This window comes from Pseudorca crassidens, chromosome 6, assembly GCF_039906515.1.
Source record: "Pseudorca crassidens isolate mPseCra1 chromosome 6, mPseCra1.hap1, whole genome shotgun sequence".
Taxonomy (NCBI): domain Eukaryota; kingdom Metazoa; phylum Chordata; class Mammalia; order Artiodactyla; family Delphinidae; genus Pseudorca; species Pseudorca crassidens.
Window position 1 is genome coordinate 125,012,047 of NC_090301.1, and position 20,261 is coordinate 125,032,307.

Below are 20,261 nucleotides of genomic sequence, written 5' to 3' on the forward strand. Positions count from 1 at the left end.
TTCTTGTCCTAGGGCTATTTTCAGTTAAAAGCCAACCCAGGAGCTTGGATTCTCAGACTAAGGAAGGGACGTTCTGAAGACATTTATAGAATCTACAGGTAGGATTAAATGATGCAGGTACATTTTTTTTAGAACATTCTGCAATGAGAATCAGCTTGAATTGAATACTACACTGGCAGTTACCCAGGCAATAGGAATTTAATTTGCAGTTGTATGTGTGATGAAACGGTGCTTTTCTAGGAAATTAAATGTGGGAGACTTGTCAGGGTATAACTGGATAACGAGCAGTGTAAATACTAACTATATATATAGTCAAGTTTGACTCTTCGGTCATTCTTTCGTGCTAACAGTATCCCAGGATGAAATCATTCTGTCACTGTGATGAAAACCATAGGCAGATGAGAAAGTGAGTCATTTCAAGAAAGGAGAAAAGAAATGAAGAACAGTCAGACTTTTCAACCCTGGATAGTATATTTCTCTACCCTGAGTGAGTTGCAGATTGACAAGACATGTAAGCTTTGGCCATGGAACCTTGGTGCGAGCACTTGTCTTTCCAGGCCTGAGGTGGTACAGAAGGTACTCCCAGAGCATTGTCGGTAGCCTGCTTTTTGCTTTAAGATTTGCTACAAGTGACTCTTAGTTTAAAAAAATTATACTGCCTTTTAAAAAGGTGTGATCTAAATTCTGCTTAACACAATTTAAATTAGTATTAGGCTATGTGAGAAGACTTCATGCCAATTCATTTCGGGAATGATTTCCATTAGAGTTTATTTGAGAACATCATCCTGTTGTGTCTTCATTGTAGCTTCATAGTCTTTACTGACCCACATGAAAGCTTTGTGGATTTCTGCACATTTCTTACCAAGAAAGTAGAAGATTTTTGTATTATAGTAAAATCTTCATTGTACATAGTAGGGTTTTCGCCTATTAATGTTTTCCCCAAAAGCTTATGTGTTGTCTTTCTAAACTCCGTCCCTGCTGTGTGCCCTTTTCCTGGCCAGGCCTCCTACGGTGGCCAGCACCTCACAGTCGCGGGCTCTCTTCCCCCTTTGCTTCCCAGGCTCTGGAATGTTTCATGCTCCCTGTCAGGATCTCACATTTGCCTGAGAACTTTGCTCTCTGCTGGATGACAGTGAATTCATGTTCTATCGTGGCTTTCTGTAGTTATCACATTAAAATTTGGTGACAGGTAATTTTAGGCATTACAGTTGATTAGTAGGGAAATACTGTTTTCAGTTTTTCCTCCTCTGCCCTGTCTGCTTGCAGACAGAGCTCGTTAGAGTTCTTCCTCCAGAGGATGGGCGCCAGATTGAGTGCAGGGCCTAGGCTTGGCTGTGTGCCTCCAGGAAGGACAGAGTAGAAGCGTTTACACAACTCTGAAGTAGAGCCATGTCTTGCTACTTGCCCATTACAGAGCAGTAGTGATGCGTTTCCGGTGACAGTGCAGGGGCCCAGGCCCCCAGGCGCTCCTTTATCGAAGGGCGCCGTGCTTGGCTCAGACCTCGTGAACACAGACAGTGGTTCCGTGCTCACGATGTGCTTGCCAGCACCGGGAGCCTCTCACTCTATGGAAGGTCATTCGAAGAGGGACTCAAGAAGGACGTTTGGGCTGTGACCGATTGGCACACTCAACGTGTAAGGATAGAGAATTTGACAAGTGCTTCTGCGTAGCTTGAAGGGGTTTCCTGCAGATTGGAAAATAATTTGTTCAGAAATCACATAAAGACGATGGACAGATATGGGGGGTTGATATCAGACCATTTACTGCATTTTGAGGCCTGTGGTTTGTGACATCCATCTTCCTTCCTTCCTTCCTTTTCTAAGTCACGACGGTACAGATTCTCCACCTGATGCCGCTGAAGTTGTTGTTGTCCTCAGCACCTTCAAAAGCAAAATCATTAAAGTGAAGGTGAGTTTGGTATATGAAGGCAGCCACTCTATTAAAGTTAGTGAAAGTAGCAGTAACTTGGTATTTAGTAGCTGTTATGTAAAAATACGTATCTTGAAACCAGCCCCAAACTATGTGAGGTGATGGAATGTGTTAACTCCAGAAATTGTGCTGTTATTATATATTCACAATATATACCTATACCAAGTCATCGCGTTGTATACCTTAAATTTACAAGTGTTACTTGTTCATTACATCTCAGTAAAGCTGAAGGAAAAAGAAAGAAACCAGCCCAAGACTTTAATTCACCTTTGGAATTTTACTGTAGCGTGTATAGGAATGCACTTGAAATGCAAAATGTCTTTTTTAAATATGAGTTTGTGGCTTTCTTCACCTGAGAGATTGCGCCTTTTGGGTTATCTCAGTGAGCAGTACAAGTCTCGTTTTACATCAGATGTTTTCATAGATACTGCTTTGCTTGTACAGCCACAGTTCACATTATCATTCATGATTTTATTCTCAGAAGACTGGAAAGAATGCCAATGAGAATTTCAACACCAGTAATAAATGGTAGCATTATTTAATTTCTTTTCACTTCTGCTTTCTGTTCTCAGAATTTTGAAGTTCCTAGTGCCTTAAATTCAAGTAAAAGGTATTATGGGATAAATAATCATTATACACAGTAAAACTGAAAGCAGACGGCACACGGTTGAGCAGAAAAATGATCCCTGTGCTGTCGAGAAGATTCGACCCCTGTTTGTACTAGTCAGCCCTGGTACAAGGCTGTCACAAGAGGTGACTCCTTCCTGACAGTTAGAGCTCGTGTGTGCTGCCCTCTTTCCCTAGAACTAGCGGTTAGCTTGCTGAATTGTGCTTCTGATTTTACTCAGACCATAAGGTTCTCTGCCCGTTTTTCAAACCAAAAACAGTTATTGTCTAATTAAAAGAGGTTGCTATCTCCTCACTCAAGATTTTCACGTGATATGATGAGCACAGTTTGTTGAATATGTCTGGACTCGGGGCGGATTGTACCTGCTGGCGGGATCATTCCCTCCCTAGTGCTGACAGTGTTCACAGTGTGCGTCCAGTGAAGATCATCTAATGCCTATTAGACCCAGTAGGGGGAATCAGATCTATCACGTGTGACTGATTGCAGGTTCAGAAGAAGGCAGACATGGTGAATGAAGACTTGCTGAGCGACGGAACTAATGAGAATGAATCTGGATTTTGGGACTCCTTCAAATGGTAAACTGGCATCATAAAGAAATAATGTTTTTAAGGAAAAACTGATATATAAGCACCATCCCTCCCTTCTCTTGAGTATAATAATCCTGTTTGGGCTTTTCAGATTCTGCTCTGTGCAATCTTGCACTTGTACTTAGAGTAGATGAGTGTTTCCCACTGATTAACTGAAAGAGGTTATCGTCCCCTCATGGTGGGGTTACTTCTGTGCCCTAGTTCTTGACTGCTGTTGGATTTTGTCCGCTATTTGGAGAGCTGAGTGGTAATTGCTCAGTTAACCTTCCATTGTATGTCTTGCATTCTGTGGACTAGCCTGTGTCCAGTCTTCTCCTGAAGCTACACGAGGCCCTGTGGGCAGCCTCCCTCTCGTTGGGCAGCCATCCCCACCTCTCGTCCTGTGGGCTGCTTTTGCCGGCCTTGCGCTCTCGGGAAGGAACAGGGATGGGGAAGCACCGTCTCCTTCCCTCTCCCCTTAAAGGGCAGTGTGTCTGTATCAGTGTTTCAAGTGTTCTTGTTTTTACCTTTCTTGTTATAGGGGCTTTACAGGAGGACAGAAGACTGAGGAAGTGAAACAAGAGAAAGATGACATAATTAATATTTTCTCTGTCGCATCTGGTCATCTCTATGAAAGATTTCTTCGGTTAGTCATGTTGGTTATTTCAGAATGTGTGCATGGATTTGTTACAGGATTCTTATTTAGGGAGTACGTGTTCTATGGGATTCTGCCTGTTATACTTCTGTGTATTTGACACACTCTAAGGGTTGTGACTAGATTACCATATATAATTGTATTTGTTTTGATCCAGCCAGCCTCATGAAGGGAGCTAAATGCATCTGTGTACCTATTACAAGGCTCTAAACATATTTCAGTATCACTGTGCACACATCATAAGGAGTGGTGTTTAATTGTCCACCAAGCATCGCTTAAACCGGAAATTAGGAGGTTAACATAGAGAATAGAGGTGGAATAGGGCCATGGACCTGCCTTCTGAAGATTCATAGGATGTTAGAGCCAGGAGGGATCTTAATTCCGTTTTATAGACAGGCTGAGATTCAGAGGGTGGAAGGATTCGCCTGCGGTCACACAGCCAGAGTGGAGGAGAGGCACAGGCTTGGGCTGGTTGACACAGCGGTCGCCAGGGGAAAGGCCCTCAGGGCGTCTTGTTGTCAGTGGTCAGGAAGGCCTTTGCCTGAGAGTAACTTTCCTAATGCCAGGGTTCTTTTTCCTTGTAATTTTCCACTACAAATCTAGTCAAGATGTCATTTTACTCATGTTTAGCCCTCATATTCCCAAGAAATAATATCTGACCTAGAATAGTAATGTCAGATGTCAGTAACAACTGAATTTAATTAAATTCCTTGACTCAAAATTTGCTTTTGTTTGTTTCCAAAGTAGGGAATCCTGAAGCTGTAACCACTTGCCGTCCCCTTACCTCGCCCCGCTCTCCTCCCTGGCAGGCCCCGTCCAGGCCGTGGGGGGCAGTGCCGTGACGCAGAGCCACCGGGCTTTTCCAGCTTCTTTTTAGGGTGATGTCCTCAGCTAAGCACAGCCTCCAGGATTCATTTGTACCCTAACTAACGTGTCAGTTCATGAAGCAGTTTATTTAAAGCTGTAACGTAATTAAAACATGTGCCTCTATCAGTTCAGTATATTACTATAGGTAATAAGTATTCCTTCTTTCCCATCCAGTGATAACACTGTAAAGATGAATAAGGGCAGTTTTCCATTGTCCCCTACTCAGGGTCTCTCTTTGCCTAACTGAGCCACCAGTTAGCTCTGCCACAAAGAACACTGAGTGGTCTCTTGATGGACTCTCCTTGGTTTTGTTGAGATTGAAAAGATTTGGACAATTGTTATTATTTTTTGCTTTTGTTTGACAGCATAATGATGCTATCAGTACTGAAGAATACCAAGACTCCTGTGAAATTCTGGTTCTTGAAGAATTACTTGTCCCCCACGTTTAAGGTTTGTTTCTCAGGCTTCGAAAAGGAAAACATTCCTAGTAAGGACATACGTACAGTGTGATATACTTTTTGCTACTTCTACATTATGTGTATGATTTAAAAATTTTCCTTGTATTTGGTTACCCTGATTCACCCGCATAATTCAATGTTGATTATTCTTCCAGACTGGTCTGTTTGGGGGGAATAGTTGTTATAAAACTGAACACAAAATTATGACTTATTTGAAGCTTGGATAACATAGGAGGAGAGTCTGTATCTTTTGTTTTCATGGAGTAACATTCCTCCTCTGAGCGTGCATGTCCTTGTTTAATTAGAAAGCACAGTACAGGTTTCCAGTGAGAAGGATGGTTAGTTCTGTCATGAACAACTACCCAGTGATCTGTGGAAGTAAAGGATCATCTGTGCAAAACAAAAACACGCTTGGAAAGTTTTCCGCTTTATATCAGTTAGTATTTGTCATCTAAATTGATTTATTTGCATCTTTGTTGTTGTTCTTCTTCAAGCAGCTTTTAATGTACTCAGTAATATCTCTCCGAGAGAAGTGATTCACTTCTGGTCCCCTGAAAGTACTTACATGTAGAATCTGAAAGACTTAATGGCAGCAACCTTGTTCAGAGTACTTGGGTTTGCTGTGTCATTCCCCGGGCTAGACCTAGTGGTGAGAAAGGCTTAAAATCAAGCTCAAAAAAATGTTCTGCTGAAGTCAAGTTTCGACAGATAAAGTCCATTTCCCTTAAACACACAGACACACAGACACATATACACAAATTAATTATCTAAAAGCCTTCACTTAAAGATTTCTGTCATCTCATGTGGTGATTAGAAGCCATAAAAAATGGGGATTTGTCAAAAGTTTATATGTATTCTTTTATGTAGTCACGAGTGAGTCAGGGTCACGTTTCTTCGTTAGACCACTGATAGGGTAAATGTGTTTTACTTGTGCCATAATCGTACTTGGTTGACTTACTTGTTTTTCTTAATCAAAGTAAATGATTGTTGTTCCCTGTATCTCAAAATAGGAGTTTATACCTTACATGGCAAACAAGTACAATTTTCAGTATGAGCTTGTTCAGTACAAATGGCCCCGCTGGCTTCATCAGCAGACTGAGAAACAGCGCATCATCTGGGGTTACAAGATCCTCTTCCTGGATGTGCTCTTCCCGCTGGTTGTTGACAAGTTCCTGTTTGTGGATGCCGATCAGGTAAGCTCTTAGCGACTGCGCTTCAGCAGTTTGTATTAAAGGCATTGGACTTCCTTTCCTTTTTTAAATGATTTTATCTTTCCAATTATGGAAAAGTACATGCTTGGTTTACATTATTTAGAGTATATGGAAATGTATCACCCAGATGTGATCACTTTTAAAATTTGTATTCGACATATCTCCTTTTCATCTTTGTTCCTATTGCCTCTTTTACACAGTTGTGATTGCATTGTGTATGCAGTTTTGTATCTTAAATTTAGTTCATTTAACATACAAACTAACAATTGGAAAATTCATCAGTTTAGCACAGTGCTTGCCATCATCTCCAATTATTTGCTCAAAAGCTAGAAGTTATTGACAAGGGTAAGTGAGAGGAAGTGCAAGTAGGTGGCCTTGATAATGTGGAACTCTTCAGAAGGTCATCCTGCTGTCAAGATTTGACTTAATTAAAAGGAACACACTTAATTTTAGAAAATTAAGATTTCTAATTTTAGAAATTTTAGAGCATACAAACTCAAGAAGTGTAAATGTACCTCTACCCTACAGCCTTTCTCCTTATCCTGAGCTGGCTGAAACCTGAGTTCCTCATCTGAATGGAAGTGATGTAATGTGTGCAAGTCATTTGGACAAAGCTTCATCCAGCTCTTGGGGATTCTGCCCCCTCTGGCTCACTTATACCGCAACTGGCTCAACCCGAAGCACGCTTTCCTAGTTGTAATATAATCACACTTAATCCTTGCTGAGCACTTACTGTGTGCCAGGCGTCATTCCCCATCATTCCCCGTTAGTTCATGTAATCCTCCCAACAACCCTGTGAGATCTCCATTTTAGATGAGGAAACTGAGTCACAGAGAGGCTGTGCAATGTATCAATTATTAATTTGTTTTATTTCTGCTTTTTTTTTTTTTGAATGCTTGGAAATACTCTGTGCCAAGCACCAGGCTAAGCGTCTTGACATGCTAGTGAGGGCGGTCAGCCTAATCAGTGGAGGAAGCGAGGCTCGAGCTGGGTCTCCTGCCTGTGCCGCTGAGCCCTGAGCTCCCCGCCGTACCTCCTGGACCCTGCTGTCTGCATGGTTGTTTAACAGATGACTGTGATCCTCTCTTCTTCAGATTGTGCGGACAGATTTGAAAGAGCTGCGAGATTTCAGTTTGGACGGTGCTCCATATGGTTACACTCCTTTCTGTGACAGCCGCAAGGAGATGGACGGCTACAGGTTCTGGAAGTCAGGCTACTGGGCCAGTCACTTATCCGGGCGGAAGTATCATATCAGGTGCCGAAGAAGGAGTGCTTCTAATGCTGTTGTTTGATGTTCTTTAAAAGTAATTTTGTATGTTTAAAGTTGTGAATAGGTAATACGTTAACGTCGTTCAGAAATAAAAATTATAAACAATACACAGTGAAAAGAAATCTTCCCCATTCTGTCTCCCTTCTTCCCAGTTCCCACTCCCACAACAGATAAAATCCTCTATTAATTTACTGTGTGTCCTTCCAGACTTTCTTAATTCTTAGGTAAACAACTGTGACTTCTTTTTTACACAAAATATATACTATCCTATTTATAGTTTTGTGCCTTGCTTTTTTCACTTGATGTCTCTAGTAGACTTTATATCCACATGTGGAGAGAGACCTTTTTCCTTTTTACATCAACATATTATTCCAGTGTATATATTATTTATGGTCTCCCTATGACGTGCAATGTTGTCGTGAATAATTAAATACATAATTGTGTATATTTCAAGTATGTCTGTAGGACAAATTCCTAGAACTCCTAGGTTAAACAGTGAATGTATCTGTTGGGCATTTGTTGCTTTTCTACATTATCTTCTCTGGGCAGAGTGTGATTTGGAGAGTAGGGGGATATGTAGGAAGCAGCATGTGTAGAGATAAATGTTGGGGTGTGGTGATTTCAGTATTGTACTTTATGTGCTTGGTCCAAAAGAACTGTAACATTTGGGTGTATTTTCTTTTCCTATAACATTTAAGACATCATCAGGATATCTTCAACTAATGGTTATCAGTCTTTATTACCAAATCTGCTGACATTTGCTAGGAATCTTTTGTCAGAGATGATTTCCTTTGGAAGGCAGTTACTTAAAGAACAGTGACAAAGTGAGCTCGTGGTACCAGAATATGGATTTTGTAATAACTTCCTTAGCCATCTTTGAAGTAGCACAGACTGACCCTGAGCTCCACTGTAGACTTCAGCTTACCTTTTCAAAGAGAAGCCAGAATGTTTGCCTAGTGATCTGTTCCATTAATCAGTGTGGTTACTTTCCCTGCGATAATCCATGGTTATAACAAATGGATTTTCTCTGTCCAGTGCATTGTATGTCGTGGATCTGAAGAAGTTTAGGAAAATAGCTGCTGGTGACAGACTCAGGGGACAGTACCAAGGTCTGAGTCAGGATCCTAACAGCCTTTCAAATCTTGATCAAGTAAGTGGCCATTTTTTTGGTTAACCGTTTCAGTGATGGGTATACAGTGTTGTGTCGGAAAATGAAGTGTAGCATTTGCTTCTCACTTCTCTGTTGGGACAGTGTTCTATGTCTTCATGGAAAGGAATTTGTGTGTGTGTGTGTGTGTGTGTGTGTGTGACACTTTTATCTGTCCTCAAGAGAGGACATAATGGTGAAAAATGTCATGGGCCTGAGGTTGGTTTGGGGAGGGAGATAGAAGGAGGACACTGCCACTCAGAACCATTACCTTATCTTTTCGTTTTGTACCCAGCTAATCTGATCAATTTGTTTCTCTGCCTACTAGGGTCAGTGTATTTCTCTTCTTTAGGAACTAACTAGCTCAGGATTCACAGCATAGAATATAGTATCGTAATTTCCCATTTTTTCCCATATCAGCAACCATGGTGTTTTTTAAGAAGTTTGGATGAGTCACTGTTTATTAATGCTAAACATTTTTTAGAGGTGAGATTATAGTTTGCGTTTTAGATACATAGTTTCACATATTTTGTTTTGCTTAAGTCTGCCTTAAACATTTTTAAGCATTTGTGATAGATAGCACCCATAAAGAAAAGTGAGTGTACAAAACAAAAATTTATAAATATTTGCATATTCATATGCATCAGTGCATTACCACAAAGCACATGCCCATGTACTACCACCCGGTTTTAGAAATACGACATTACTAGCATCCCAGAAGCCACCCTCTTTAACGGAAGTATCCAGCATCCTGACTTTTGTGGTAATCACTCCATTGCTTTTCTGTATTGAATTACTACTTACACATGTATCCTTAAACACTATAGTTTTACCTGTTTTTTTCTGCCTGTCTCAGTGGGATTATACAAGATGTACTCTTTTGAGTCTAACTTCTTCTGCTTAATGTTATGTTAGTGAGATTCATCCATATTGTTGTGTGAAGTGGTAGTATGTTTTGTTTATTGTACATTTGGGTTGTTTTCCATTTTTGTCTTCTACAAATAATGCTGTGATCATCGTTTACGCACATGTATACGTATTTCAGTTGTGTGTACAACTACAAGTTGAATTGCTGGGTCATCAGATTGGTCCATCTTTATCTTTACTAGATAATTCCAAACGGTTTTCCAAAGTAGTTCTGATTTATACTCCCACCAGCAGTGTAAGAATTCCTGACGCTCTATGTAATTTTGAGTAATACTTATTGTTAATCTGTTAAATTGTTAGATGTGAGCTGGCAGCCCATGTGGCTTTCAGTTAGAGAGTTTAATCCCTTTACATGTAATGTAATTATTAGTGTGGTAGGATTTACATCTGCCAATTTCCTGCTTGTTTTCTATATGTCTTTTGTGTTTCTCAGTTCCTCCATTACTGCCTTCATTAATAGATATTTTAATTCCCCTCTTGTTTCATTCACTGTGTACATGGAGATTTTCCAGGGTTTTTTTTTGTTCTAGCCCAGTTGCTCTAGTCTGAGAAAGTATTATGTATGATCTCAGCCATTTGAAGTTTGTTGAGCTTTGCTTGTTGAGCTGACCCAGATATGATCAGTTTTGGTAAACATTTCAACTGGTTTCATATTCTGCAGATGTTAGGTGTAATGTTTTTCTATGTATGTCCATTAGGTGAGGTTTAGTGGTATGTTGTTGTGTGTGTTTTGTCTGTGTGTTTTTCTATTAGTTACTGAGAGAATTGTGCTAAAATCTCTTTCCATATTGTGAAATCTTTCTTGTCTTTGGTTTTGTCAAATTTTGCTTGATGTGCTTAGAGACTGTATCATTCAGTGCCTAAAAACTTAGAAGTCATATATATGTCTGACAAATTAACCTTTTATTATCTCTGTTAATGCTTTTTGGGCAGGGGCTTAAAGTGTGCTTCATCTAGTATTAGTGCAGCTATGCTGGTTTTCCTTTTAGTTAGTGTTACATGGTATATTTTTTTATCCTTCTGTTCTCAATCATTCTTTTTTTTTTTTTTTTTTTTTGTGGTATGCGGGCCTCTCACTGTTGTGGCCTCTCCCGTTGCGGAGCACAGGCTCCGGACGTGCAGGCTCATCGGCCATGGCCCACGGGCCCAGCCGCTTCGCGGCACGTGGGATCCTCCCGGACTGGTGCACGAACCCGTGTCCCCTGCGTCAGCAGGCGGACTCTCAACCACTGCGCCACCAGGGAAGCCCCTCAATCATTCTTTATCCTTATGTTTTAGTTCTGTTTCTTATAAATAGCTTATATTGGTTTGTTTTTTCGTGTGGTTGTGGCAGTCATTTAATTTGAACATTAGTCCGTTTATAGTTAATGTAATCACCAACAAGTTTGGCTTCTCCATAGTCCTGCTTATTCCATATGTCCTGTATTTCTTTTTTCTCCTGTCAGTTTCTTTCAGATTGATTGAGGATTTTTTCATAATTCCATTTTCCCTCTATTAAACTATATACTTAAAGTAATTTTTAAATGATTAGCCTAGAGATTACAGTATGCATTTCTGACTTTGCAAAGGCTAATGTTAATTAGTGTATTTTACTCATCTACCAGACAGTGCAAAAACATCAGAACAGTTCTTCTCAAATTTTAGCATATATAAAAAAATCACCTGAAGAACTTATTAAAGCCTTAAGCCCTGGGCCCCATCCCCCACAGGCTGATTCAGTAGGTATATGGTTGGGCCTTAGAATCTGCATTCCTAGCAAACTGTGTACTGCCAGTCCACAGACTACATTTTGAGTGTCATTGTCTTAGAACTCATTACTCCATTTATCCTTATCTCAACCTGAATACTTTGTTGCCATGTATTTTAGATCTGTCTATATTTTAAACCCCAGAAGAAGTTATTCTTCTTGTTTAATACAGTCAGTATCTATTTAAATTTGAACTAACATAGTTACCCTTTGGGTTACTCTGCATTCTCCCCTGCATTTCTGGGCTTCCATATTGGATCGTTTTCCTTCTGCCTGAAGGTGGTCCTTTACTTAGTGTTCACTAGTAACAAATTCAGTTTTTGTTGTCTGAAAGTATCTGTATTTTACCTTGATTATCTTTTACTGTGGTAAAATTTACCATTTTAACTATTTTTAAATGTTCAGTGGGATTAAGTACATTTACAATGTGCAGCTGTCCATCTCCAGAACTGTTTCATCATCCCAAACAGAAACTCTGTACCCATTAAACAGTTAACTCCCCTTTTCTCCTGCCCCCAGCCCCTGGTAACCTCTATTCTATTTTCTGTCAGTATGCATTTGCTTATTCCAGGTACTTTTGGAATCACACAATATTTTTCCTTTTGTGTTTGTTTTATTTCACTTAGCATAATGTTTTCAAGATTCCTCCATGCTGTAGCATGTACCTAACTTTTCTTCCTGTTAAGATCAAATAATATTTCATTGTATGTATATACATTTTGTTTGGCTATTCATCTGTTGATGGACATTTGGCTTATTTCCATCTTTTGACTTGTGAATAATGCCTCTGTGAACATCGGCGTACAAGTATCCGTTTGAGTCTCTGCTTTCAGTTCTTTTGTGTATATACCCAGAAGTGAAATTATCGGATCGTATTGGTTGTTTGTGTCTTTGGACAGTGGAACGTTTTATTGTGTCAAACGCACAGGTTTTTCTGAGAGAAAAGCTTCAAAGCATAGAGTACAGCTGGCTAGAAAACATGTGGGCTTCATCTACTTGGGATCAAGCCTTAGCAGACAAGGTGGATTCAGAGCTTGCTTATTTGAAGCAAACCCTTGAAGTACAAGAGCCACACTCGATGCTTACTTGGCTTTTAGAAGGCAGTACTGTTTTTCTTAGAATTGCCCTCATGGAGGGAATCTAGGTGCAGGCTGTTTGTGAGTTTTAAGCTAAAGTTTTTCAGATGCTTATTGTGGGTAGCTGTTTTATGGATCCTCTAAACTTTGTGGTTTTTAAAAACACCGGAAATAAATATTTTAGTTTCTCTAAGGTTGTTGGTACGGACTCTTTTCTGTTTTAAAAATTTGTGATTGACATGTGATATGTAATGAACAGCTAATTTGCTGTGCATTTATTTAAATTTCCCCTAGGACTTTATTTCTAAACATTTTCTTTTATATTTTATTGAAGTATAGTTGATTTACAATGTGGTGTTAATTTCTGCTGCAATGCAAAGTGATTCAGTTATACATATGTATATTTTTTCTTTTTCATGTTCTTTTCCATTATGGTTTATCACAGGATATTGAATATAGCTCCCTCTGCTCTGCAGTAGGACCTTGTTGTTTATTACCCTGGAACTTTAGATTGTTGTGTTTTATCTTCTCTTCCGAACAGGATTTGCCCAATAACATGATCCACCAGGTGCCAATTAAATCACTCCCTCAAGAATGGCTTTGGTGTGAAACATGGTGTGACGATGCCTCTAAGAAAAGGGCAAAAACAATTGATTTGGTAAGTTGTCGGTGGCTCTTTTCTGCATCTTAGTCCTGTCTGATGGATGACTAGATAATTTAGTCTTTCTCTTTAACTGCTTAGTTCAGGGACTGCAGAACCTCTTACAGCAACCTCAGCAGGAAGCCAGATCCTCCAGTGTGTGATGGGGTTGTTTTCACTACTTAGAATTGGTGAAGTTACCACTGATCTTCCAGACCACTCTGTGCCTTGTAATGTTTCCAGTGTTTCTTTTCCTGCCTTCCAGTAGCGCTCCACAACTTCTTTGCGGAAGCTTTGTACGGCCCACTCACTACCACACTGCTTCTGCTAATATGGTTTGCTTCCTCAGTATTGTTCTCTTTGTCCAGTAAGGACCTGTAACCCAAGAACAGAAACACCTTTGAATTCTGTGTAACATACCCTTCCTTCAGCTCAGTTGAAGTGTGTTATTTTGGTTTTCACAGTGTAATAATCCAATGACCAAAGAGCCCAAGCTGGAGGCCGCTGTTCGAATTGTCCCAGAGTGGCAGGACTATGATCAGGAGATCAAACAGCTACAGACACGCTTTCAGGAGGAGAAGGAATCGGGAGCACTTCATAAAGACACACCGGCACAAGAACCGAGCCGGGAAGGTACGTACAGCCTCTTGGCTTTAGGCAAGTACTTCTTGGCCTGTCTAATTTCTGTTTGTTGCAAAAGCAGAATAAGGAATAAAAGGACTAGAAGAAACAGTTATTTAATCCTTCCATCCTGACATCTGCTAGTGTATATTGTTCACTTTCCTTATTCAGTTGGGTTCTAAACAGTATTTATTAATGCAATTGCTGCCCTTTTTTTCTTCTTTCTTTCTCTTTCTTTCTTTTTTTGAAGAAAGACTGCTTTCATTGTGATTATTGTTATTTAGGTTCATGAGTTTTGTGATACATAAGCCAAACCTGCCATTATTTGGGGGACCTCTTGTCAGATTCCTAGTGAATGAACACATTTAGGGTCAAGACAGAGAACGTATTGATTTGAAAAAAGTATTCTGAGGACTAAATCTTCATATAATGTTTTCCCTACTGTATGTACATCTCGGATGGTAGCCAATCTAAAAAAATCATTAGAGTACAAAAGTGACCTTTTGTAAACCCATTAATAAGCTGGGCTCTGGATTTTAATGTACTCAGCTCAAAACGAATTCTCAAAAAGCAATTATAGAACATGGATCTTGAGTGATTCTGAAGACTATGGCATGATATTAAAATCACAGCTAAAAGGTTGGATATTCACCATAAAAATAATTAAGTTCATGAGTAAAACCTCAAGGATTTCCATAGATAAATGGCAAAGAATGTAGACATACTGTTTAAATAAGAGGAAAACAGAAATATAAATGAATTTGAGGAAACAGTAATCAAATTAAAGGAATCTATCATTAATACATGCTACATAGAAAAAAGCATACATATTGGTAATGCCATTTGTTGGGGGAGATGGTGATGAACCTGTTGTGGGTGAACCTTGCTGAAGCTTTGTGCACTAGAACAATCCTTGTTAGAGGGCAGTCAGTCGATCGTCAGGAGCCATTAAAGTGCTTATATCCTCAGTAATTTCTCTCTCGAGAATTTACCTTGAAAGAAATAATTCAATGCAAGAAGAAAGTTATGTACATGGAGAAATTTATTTTATTATTACTTGTAAACCAAAGGCATTAAAAAACAGTTTTAAACACCCAAAAATAGAAAATAGTAAATGAGCTACACTGCTACATAGGAAGTGTTTATATGTTATTAAGTGAAAAAAGAAGACTCCTGACTAAAAATATGTGCATTTTTCCTAGAAGTAAATATCGTACTTGTGAAAACAATATTTAGATGGAGTTAGGGGTATGCAGGTAGTTTCCATGTTCTTAAAGATAAAAATGTCTTTTTTAGTTTGTTTTTGCTTTCAAAATATAACACAAACACACTAAACCAAAGCTCCTAAAAATTTAAAAAGAGAGATACAGCAGAGGTAGGGGCACAAATAATAGGTTTCGTACCAGAAAATGCCTAGGCTGTACTATTTTTTTTTGGCTGTGTCGGGTCTTCGTTGCAACACTCGAGATCTTTCATTTCAGCCTGTGGGCTCTTAGTTGTGACACGTAGGCTCCAGGGCACATGGGCTCTGTAGTTGGTGGCACGCTGGCTCAGGCACGCGGGCTTAGTTGCCCCGTGGCGTGTGGGATCTTAGTTCCCCGACCAGGGAGCGAACCCGCGTCCCCTGCGTTGGAAGGCGGATTCTTCACCACTGGACCACCAGGGAAGTCCCTAGTCTGTACTTTTATAAGTTGACAATAATTCCTTTTCTTTTCAATCGTTCTCCTTTTCCGTAGGACCTCAGAAACATGAAGAATTATGATCTCCAGCGGAGGATAGGGAATTACACCATTTGAAGAACACTTTTTATATTAAATGCTAGCTTTTTCCAATCTGTCTATACAACTGCTGATGAACTGGCTGGGCAGGTGTGCCGCACCGTTCATTCTGACTCCTGCACGCTGGCGGCTCTGGATCTCTGGAGTCAAGGCTCCACTGGATTCATACCTCAGAGGAAGACAAGGGGCTGATCTCTGGGGGACTCTATAAAGAGCAGGCTTCTAACCAGAGGGGAAGATGGCAGAGGCAACTGGAAGAAAACGAGCCCTGTGGCGCTCACACCCAGGAGCCCACACGTGCCACAGTGTCTCGGGAAGCCACCAGCCAGAGCCACCGTGTCCTTCCTTACCTCAGCCTACGGGCAGCGGAGCTCAGTCTGCAGCCTGGGCCGCAGGGCAGGTGCCGCCCACATCAGCCATCAGAAGCTTTGCCCAAGGTCTGCGCACCTCGGGGTTTGCGCCAGCGTTCCCCTGTGCCCTTCCCCAGCATCAGGTTCACTGTCAAATTGAAACCCAACCAACAATCATGTGTCCTCAGGCTTGGCTCGGGGCAGGTTAATTTGGGGTTAGGATGGGGGTGGGTTGGGCTGAGGGTAGGGAAAATGTCAGGAGTAGGAGGCTCTGGATCGCTGGGGTGAGGGCGAGGGGCACCGGAGATCGGCCGTCCTCTTTTATAGACCGTCGGCACCGTTGTGACTAATTGGAAATGAAGACGTTGTCCTTATTCTCCACCCAGCCCCAGTGAACGTTTTAAGTAATTGTTTTATAAGCAGTTTTTTAAGTTGTGAAAGTCTTTGCTTTTCTCTTCCCACTTTCTTAAAAAAGAAGCCTGTTATTTCCTTACTGGATACAGCCATAGTAAGCCCCTGTAGTGATCCATCCTGAAGGGCTCAGGGCTCCCTCAGGACGGTCACCGCATCATTTACCCTCTTCTTCTCCGCAGGATTTTCGTCTCTCAGACCCAGGGGAAGTTGGCTTTGGCTTTTCTCTACGGAAGACTCCCAGATCCGAGATCGGGAGAGATTCTGCTTGTGTAATTCACTTTTTTCTATACACTGTTCTGTATTCCTTTTAGTTTAGTGCGGTGGGCTGCCTTTGACTTGCAGAAATTGCCAGTGTTGCACCCGTTCTGACTCCACAGAGTTGCATCTTGAAGCAGGTTTGGCCCTTTGGTCATGGCTTTTCGTGTCTTCACTTCAGCAGCCCAGAAGGGCGCTTCCGCGGCAGCCTTTCCTGCTGGGTGGGCAGAGCCGGGAGGCGCCCACGAGGAGTCTTGCAGGTGCTGTCGGCCTGCGTGGCTGTAAGGCTGCAGGTCCTGCCCCCTGGCTGCCCAGGCTGCAGGGCACAGCAGCAGAGCACTCCGTGGACTGTGCCTCCTTCCAAAGTCTTAGGACAAATATCGAGGAATTAATTTTTTCCATATTCACACGCCAAGGTTAGCTCGGGAGTCTCTTAGTCCTAGGGAGCTTTTGAGCGTGCTTTTGTAGGTCCATTAAAAAACTGGGGAGGAGGGAGCCCGAAAGATTTTTAGATAAATCGATCCAAGACTGCAAAGGTCCCTCAGAGGTGTCGCTGTTGACAAAGGCTCTAGCGTGAGTTCCCCCCACGCTGCTTCTCCCCTGGTCAGAGCAGCTAAAGGGATAGAATCAATGAGAGTGGAAAACATTCACTCAGGTCCATCTGAGGGTTAATTAAGCCTTCAGAGAGGCTGCCGCTGCCGCCGCCACTTCTGTCTACAACCACGGGCGCAGTTGTGCGTTTTCCCACTTCATTTACTGGGAGGTTGAGCGGGAAATAACAAAAGTCACTGGGATGTGCTTTCTAAACGCTGGTTCCCTCGGGACATGGAATAGGCCACCTTTCCACGTCTTTCTGCCTGGGCTCTTAACGTGTATCGTTCATGAGGAAGGTGAAATCTGTTCTCTGTGTAGTGTGTGTGTGTCCTCGTTGCCCCTTATTTGTCACCACCCTAAATTTAAGTCTTATTAACAGTTGAATCTAAACATGCGAGACCCCGCTTGCTTCTGAAACGGCCTAGGGTCCTCCTTCTCATGCCAGGAATATCTTGGTTCGCGTGGCATGAGCAACTTGCAAAACGAACCTCTAGCGCCCTGGGAAATGATACCGCCACTAAAATTTGGTCTTGGTCAGCTTTGTCTGTTCTCTCTGCCGTATGAAAGCAAATTGTGACGGGAAAGATAGGAGAGATTTTTCACAAGAAACGTGAACTGATTTTACCGAGAAGTGCAAGCTTCTGGAAGCTACTCACAGTACGTTGTTCTCAACCATCTTTTCATACATAATGGACTTTTTCCCCCTTCATCATGCCACAGTGGAAACTTTTTCTTTCTGAATCAGTGCCAGAGCAATGTGACATAATGTGACACATCAGAACGACACGCAACAGTGTGGGTTTTTATGTCTTGCGAACAGTGGTGTTTGACGGAGGTCAGAACGGGTGCACGCGGCCTGCTCTCGGAGCTGCGGGGACGTGCCTGTGTTTCGTTTAAAAGCGTCCTGAATACTTGCCCCGCTGAGAGCGCTGGTGCGGCAGTTTTCCGCACGCCTGAGGGAGTGCCGAAGCTGTCAAAGTGGCACTTCAGATTGAAACGTAGAGCTGTTGGCCTGCCTGCCAAGCACACGCACACCTGGTAGGCCCACGCACTGTGTGAGCTCAGCTCGGGGGGCGGCGGGGAGCAAAGGTTTCATGAAAATCAGGTAGTACTTTCCAAGAAGGGAGCTTAATCGACTCTGCTGTCCTCACGCCCTCATATCATGAGCCTTGTGAAAGGTCTGATGGAACGAACAACGTCTGTCTGGTTGCAGGATTACTGAGTGAAGGGGCTGACGGCCAGGGACAGCAGTGCGGTTTCCAGAAGAGACTGGAAGGGAAATGAAAATCCCAGTTTCCTTCGGCTGGGAATTCCACTTTACTGACCTCGTAACTTGGAACGGGTCAGACCCCGCCCTCACAGCAGCGAGCATAAGGTGGTTCCCCCTCCCCGACACCCCCTTGGGAGTAAATTTGGCTACTTGAAAGCAGTTTTCTTTTTTTCCTGAAACTGCCATGGATGATTAAAAGAAATAATTCAACTCAAGAGTTTCAAGAGGACATCTCGTGCATTTTTCTGAGTAAAATGTTCGTGCTGTGGTATCAATATCATGGAAGTGGAAGTGTTTTGGTGAAGCTTTCTCTTGGTAACAGTGAATGCAGGGTGTGTTGTGTGCAAAGTTATTTAAATATATTCCATTGTGTAATTTTAATAGTTTTTTAAGCATTTGATTTTTATGGGGACACTTTTGTGGGATGATAAGGGTTAATCAACTTGAATATTGCTGTTTTGTGTCTAGTCTGGTGGGATAACCTTTGTAATTTAGATTCCTATTTTCCCAGTCTTGCTACAGTGAGGAAGGATCTTTATTAGGACTTTGGTAGTAACCTGACTGAATTCCACAAATTCGACGTCATTAACTCAGGTCTTTGTTGGTACTTCAGAGTATCTGGAGGATACCAATTTCTCTTTCATTATTTGGTCTTTGATCTCTCAGTCTAATACAGAAATGAAGCTTCTGGGTGGCGGTGAGTCAGGGCACTGAGTAGAGGATCTCTCTCTCTCAGGGTGTCACTGAGTGCTGACAGCTTATAAAAACAAACCACGAAATCAGCTTCAGGCACCTGCATGCTCCCCAGAAGCAGTCCGAAAGTGAGGCCATCTCCTGAGTCTTTTCCAATCACCTAGCAACACAGAGGCCAAATGCGGCAGATGTAAGTAGGACACAAGTTAGGGTTTGAGGCAAGGCCTTCATCCCACCTGTAATTTATGCATTGCCTTACGTGTCACCTTTTAGATTTCCAGAGAAATGGACGTAATTCCTCTTCTCAATAAAAATGGCAAAATACATTAACCTAAGGTCAGCAATTTGAGAAAAGATTATCAAGTACGGTGGTTTCCAACCAGTTGTTTTTGCTAATAATAAGGTAAACATGGAAAAAACAAAGAAAAATATTAGAATTTTTAAAGAAACTGTACTTAAAAAAAAAAAAAAAAAAACCTTTGTAACTCTTCTATTTTACTGTAATCCTGTTCCATTAAATGCAGCAAAGATCCAGGTGCTGCCCCTTGCTCGGGAACAAGCACTGGGACAGTAAACGTCTACAGAGCCCTCTGCGCCTGAAATGGATTGAGAATGAATTTCCTGGTACTGTAATGAAGATAAGGTCTGCTCAACACAATAAACTTTTCCTTCTCTTGTTTAAAACCGTCTGGTCCGTCATTCAGCTTTTATGCTTAGGAAAGGTAAGTCGTTAGAGCTCGAAATTCCATCCCTCCATCTGACAGAAGCAGCAGGCCTGGACAGGAGGAAGAGCTTTACCCGAACGCCTTGTCTGCTGAGGAGCTAGGTCCAGGTGCAGCCAATTCTCTAGATTCTCAGGGGAGCACCCAGGCCTCTTCCGAGGTCCCCAAGTTTGGGGGACTGCCCCAGGCAGGATCTGGCAGGCAAGCTGCCCCAGAAGCACTAACCGTAACAGGAAGGATGGCATGGACTTTGTTCATTTTGCAAATTCTCTGAGCTCCTACGCTGGGGCTGGATTTAAGGTTGAAGATTACGGTTCCCGCCATTCAGGTGCTCACTGGACACCGCAAGCTGGTGTAATGGGAGCGCTTGCAGAGGTGGAGGTTGGGCAGAGGGACCTTGTGGCTGTGAGAACATGACAGAGGGCACCTACGGTGGAGGAGG

The 20,261-nt window shown here is 41.9% G+C and overlaps 1 protein-coding gene across 1 annotated transcript in view; it reads left to right on the top strand.

Annotated features, from left to right (window-relative positions):
- UGGT1 (UDP-glucose glycoprotein glucosyltransferase 1) overlaps positions 1-19,781 on the top strand; it is a 109,466-nt gene extending 89,685 nt beyond the window's left edge. The window contains exons 31-41 of the mRNA XM_067742307.1: positions 13-98; positions 1,825-1,909; positions 3,045-3,133; positions 3,666-3,770; positions 5,012-5,096; positions 6,115-6,297; positions 7,410-7,570; positions 8,621-8,735; positions 13,024-13,140; positions 13,587-13,755; positions 15,480-19,781. Of these exons, the coding sequence (XP_067598408.1) occupies positions 13-98; positions 1,825-1,909; positions 3,045-3,133; positions 3,666-3,770; positions 5,012-5,096; positions 6,115-6,297; positions 7,410-7,570; positions 8,621-8,735; positions 13,024-13,140; positions 13,587-13,755; positions 15,480-15,505 (1,221 nt within the window). The 3' untranslated portion in view covers positions 15,506-19,781. The remainder of the gene's footprint in view (positions 1-12; positions 99-1,824; positions 1,910-3,044; positions 3,134-3,665; positions 3,771-5,011; positions 5,097-6,114; positions 6,298-7,409; positions 7,571-8,620; positions 8,736-13,023; positions 13,141-13,586; positions 13,756-15,479) is intronic.
- Positions 19,782-20,261: the final 480 nt, after the last annotated feature.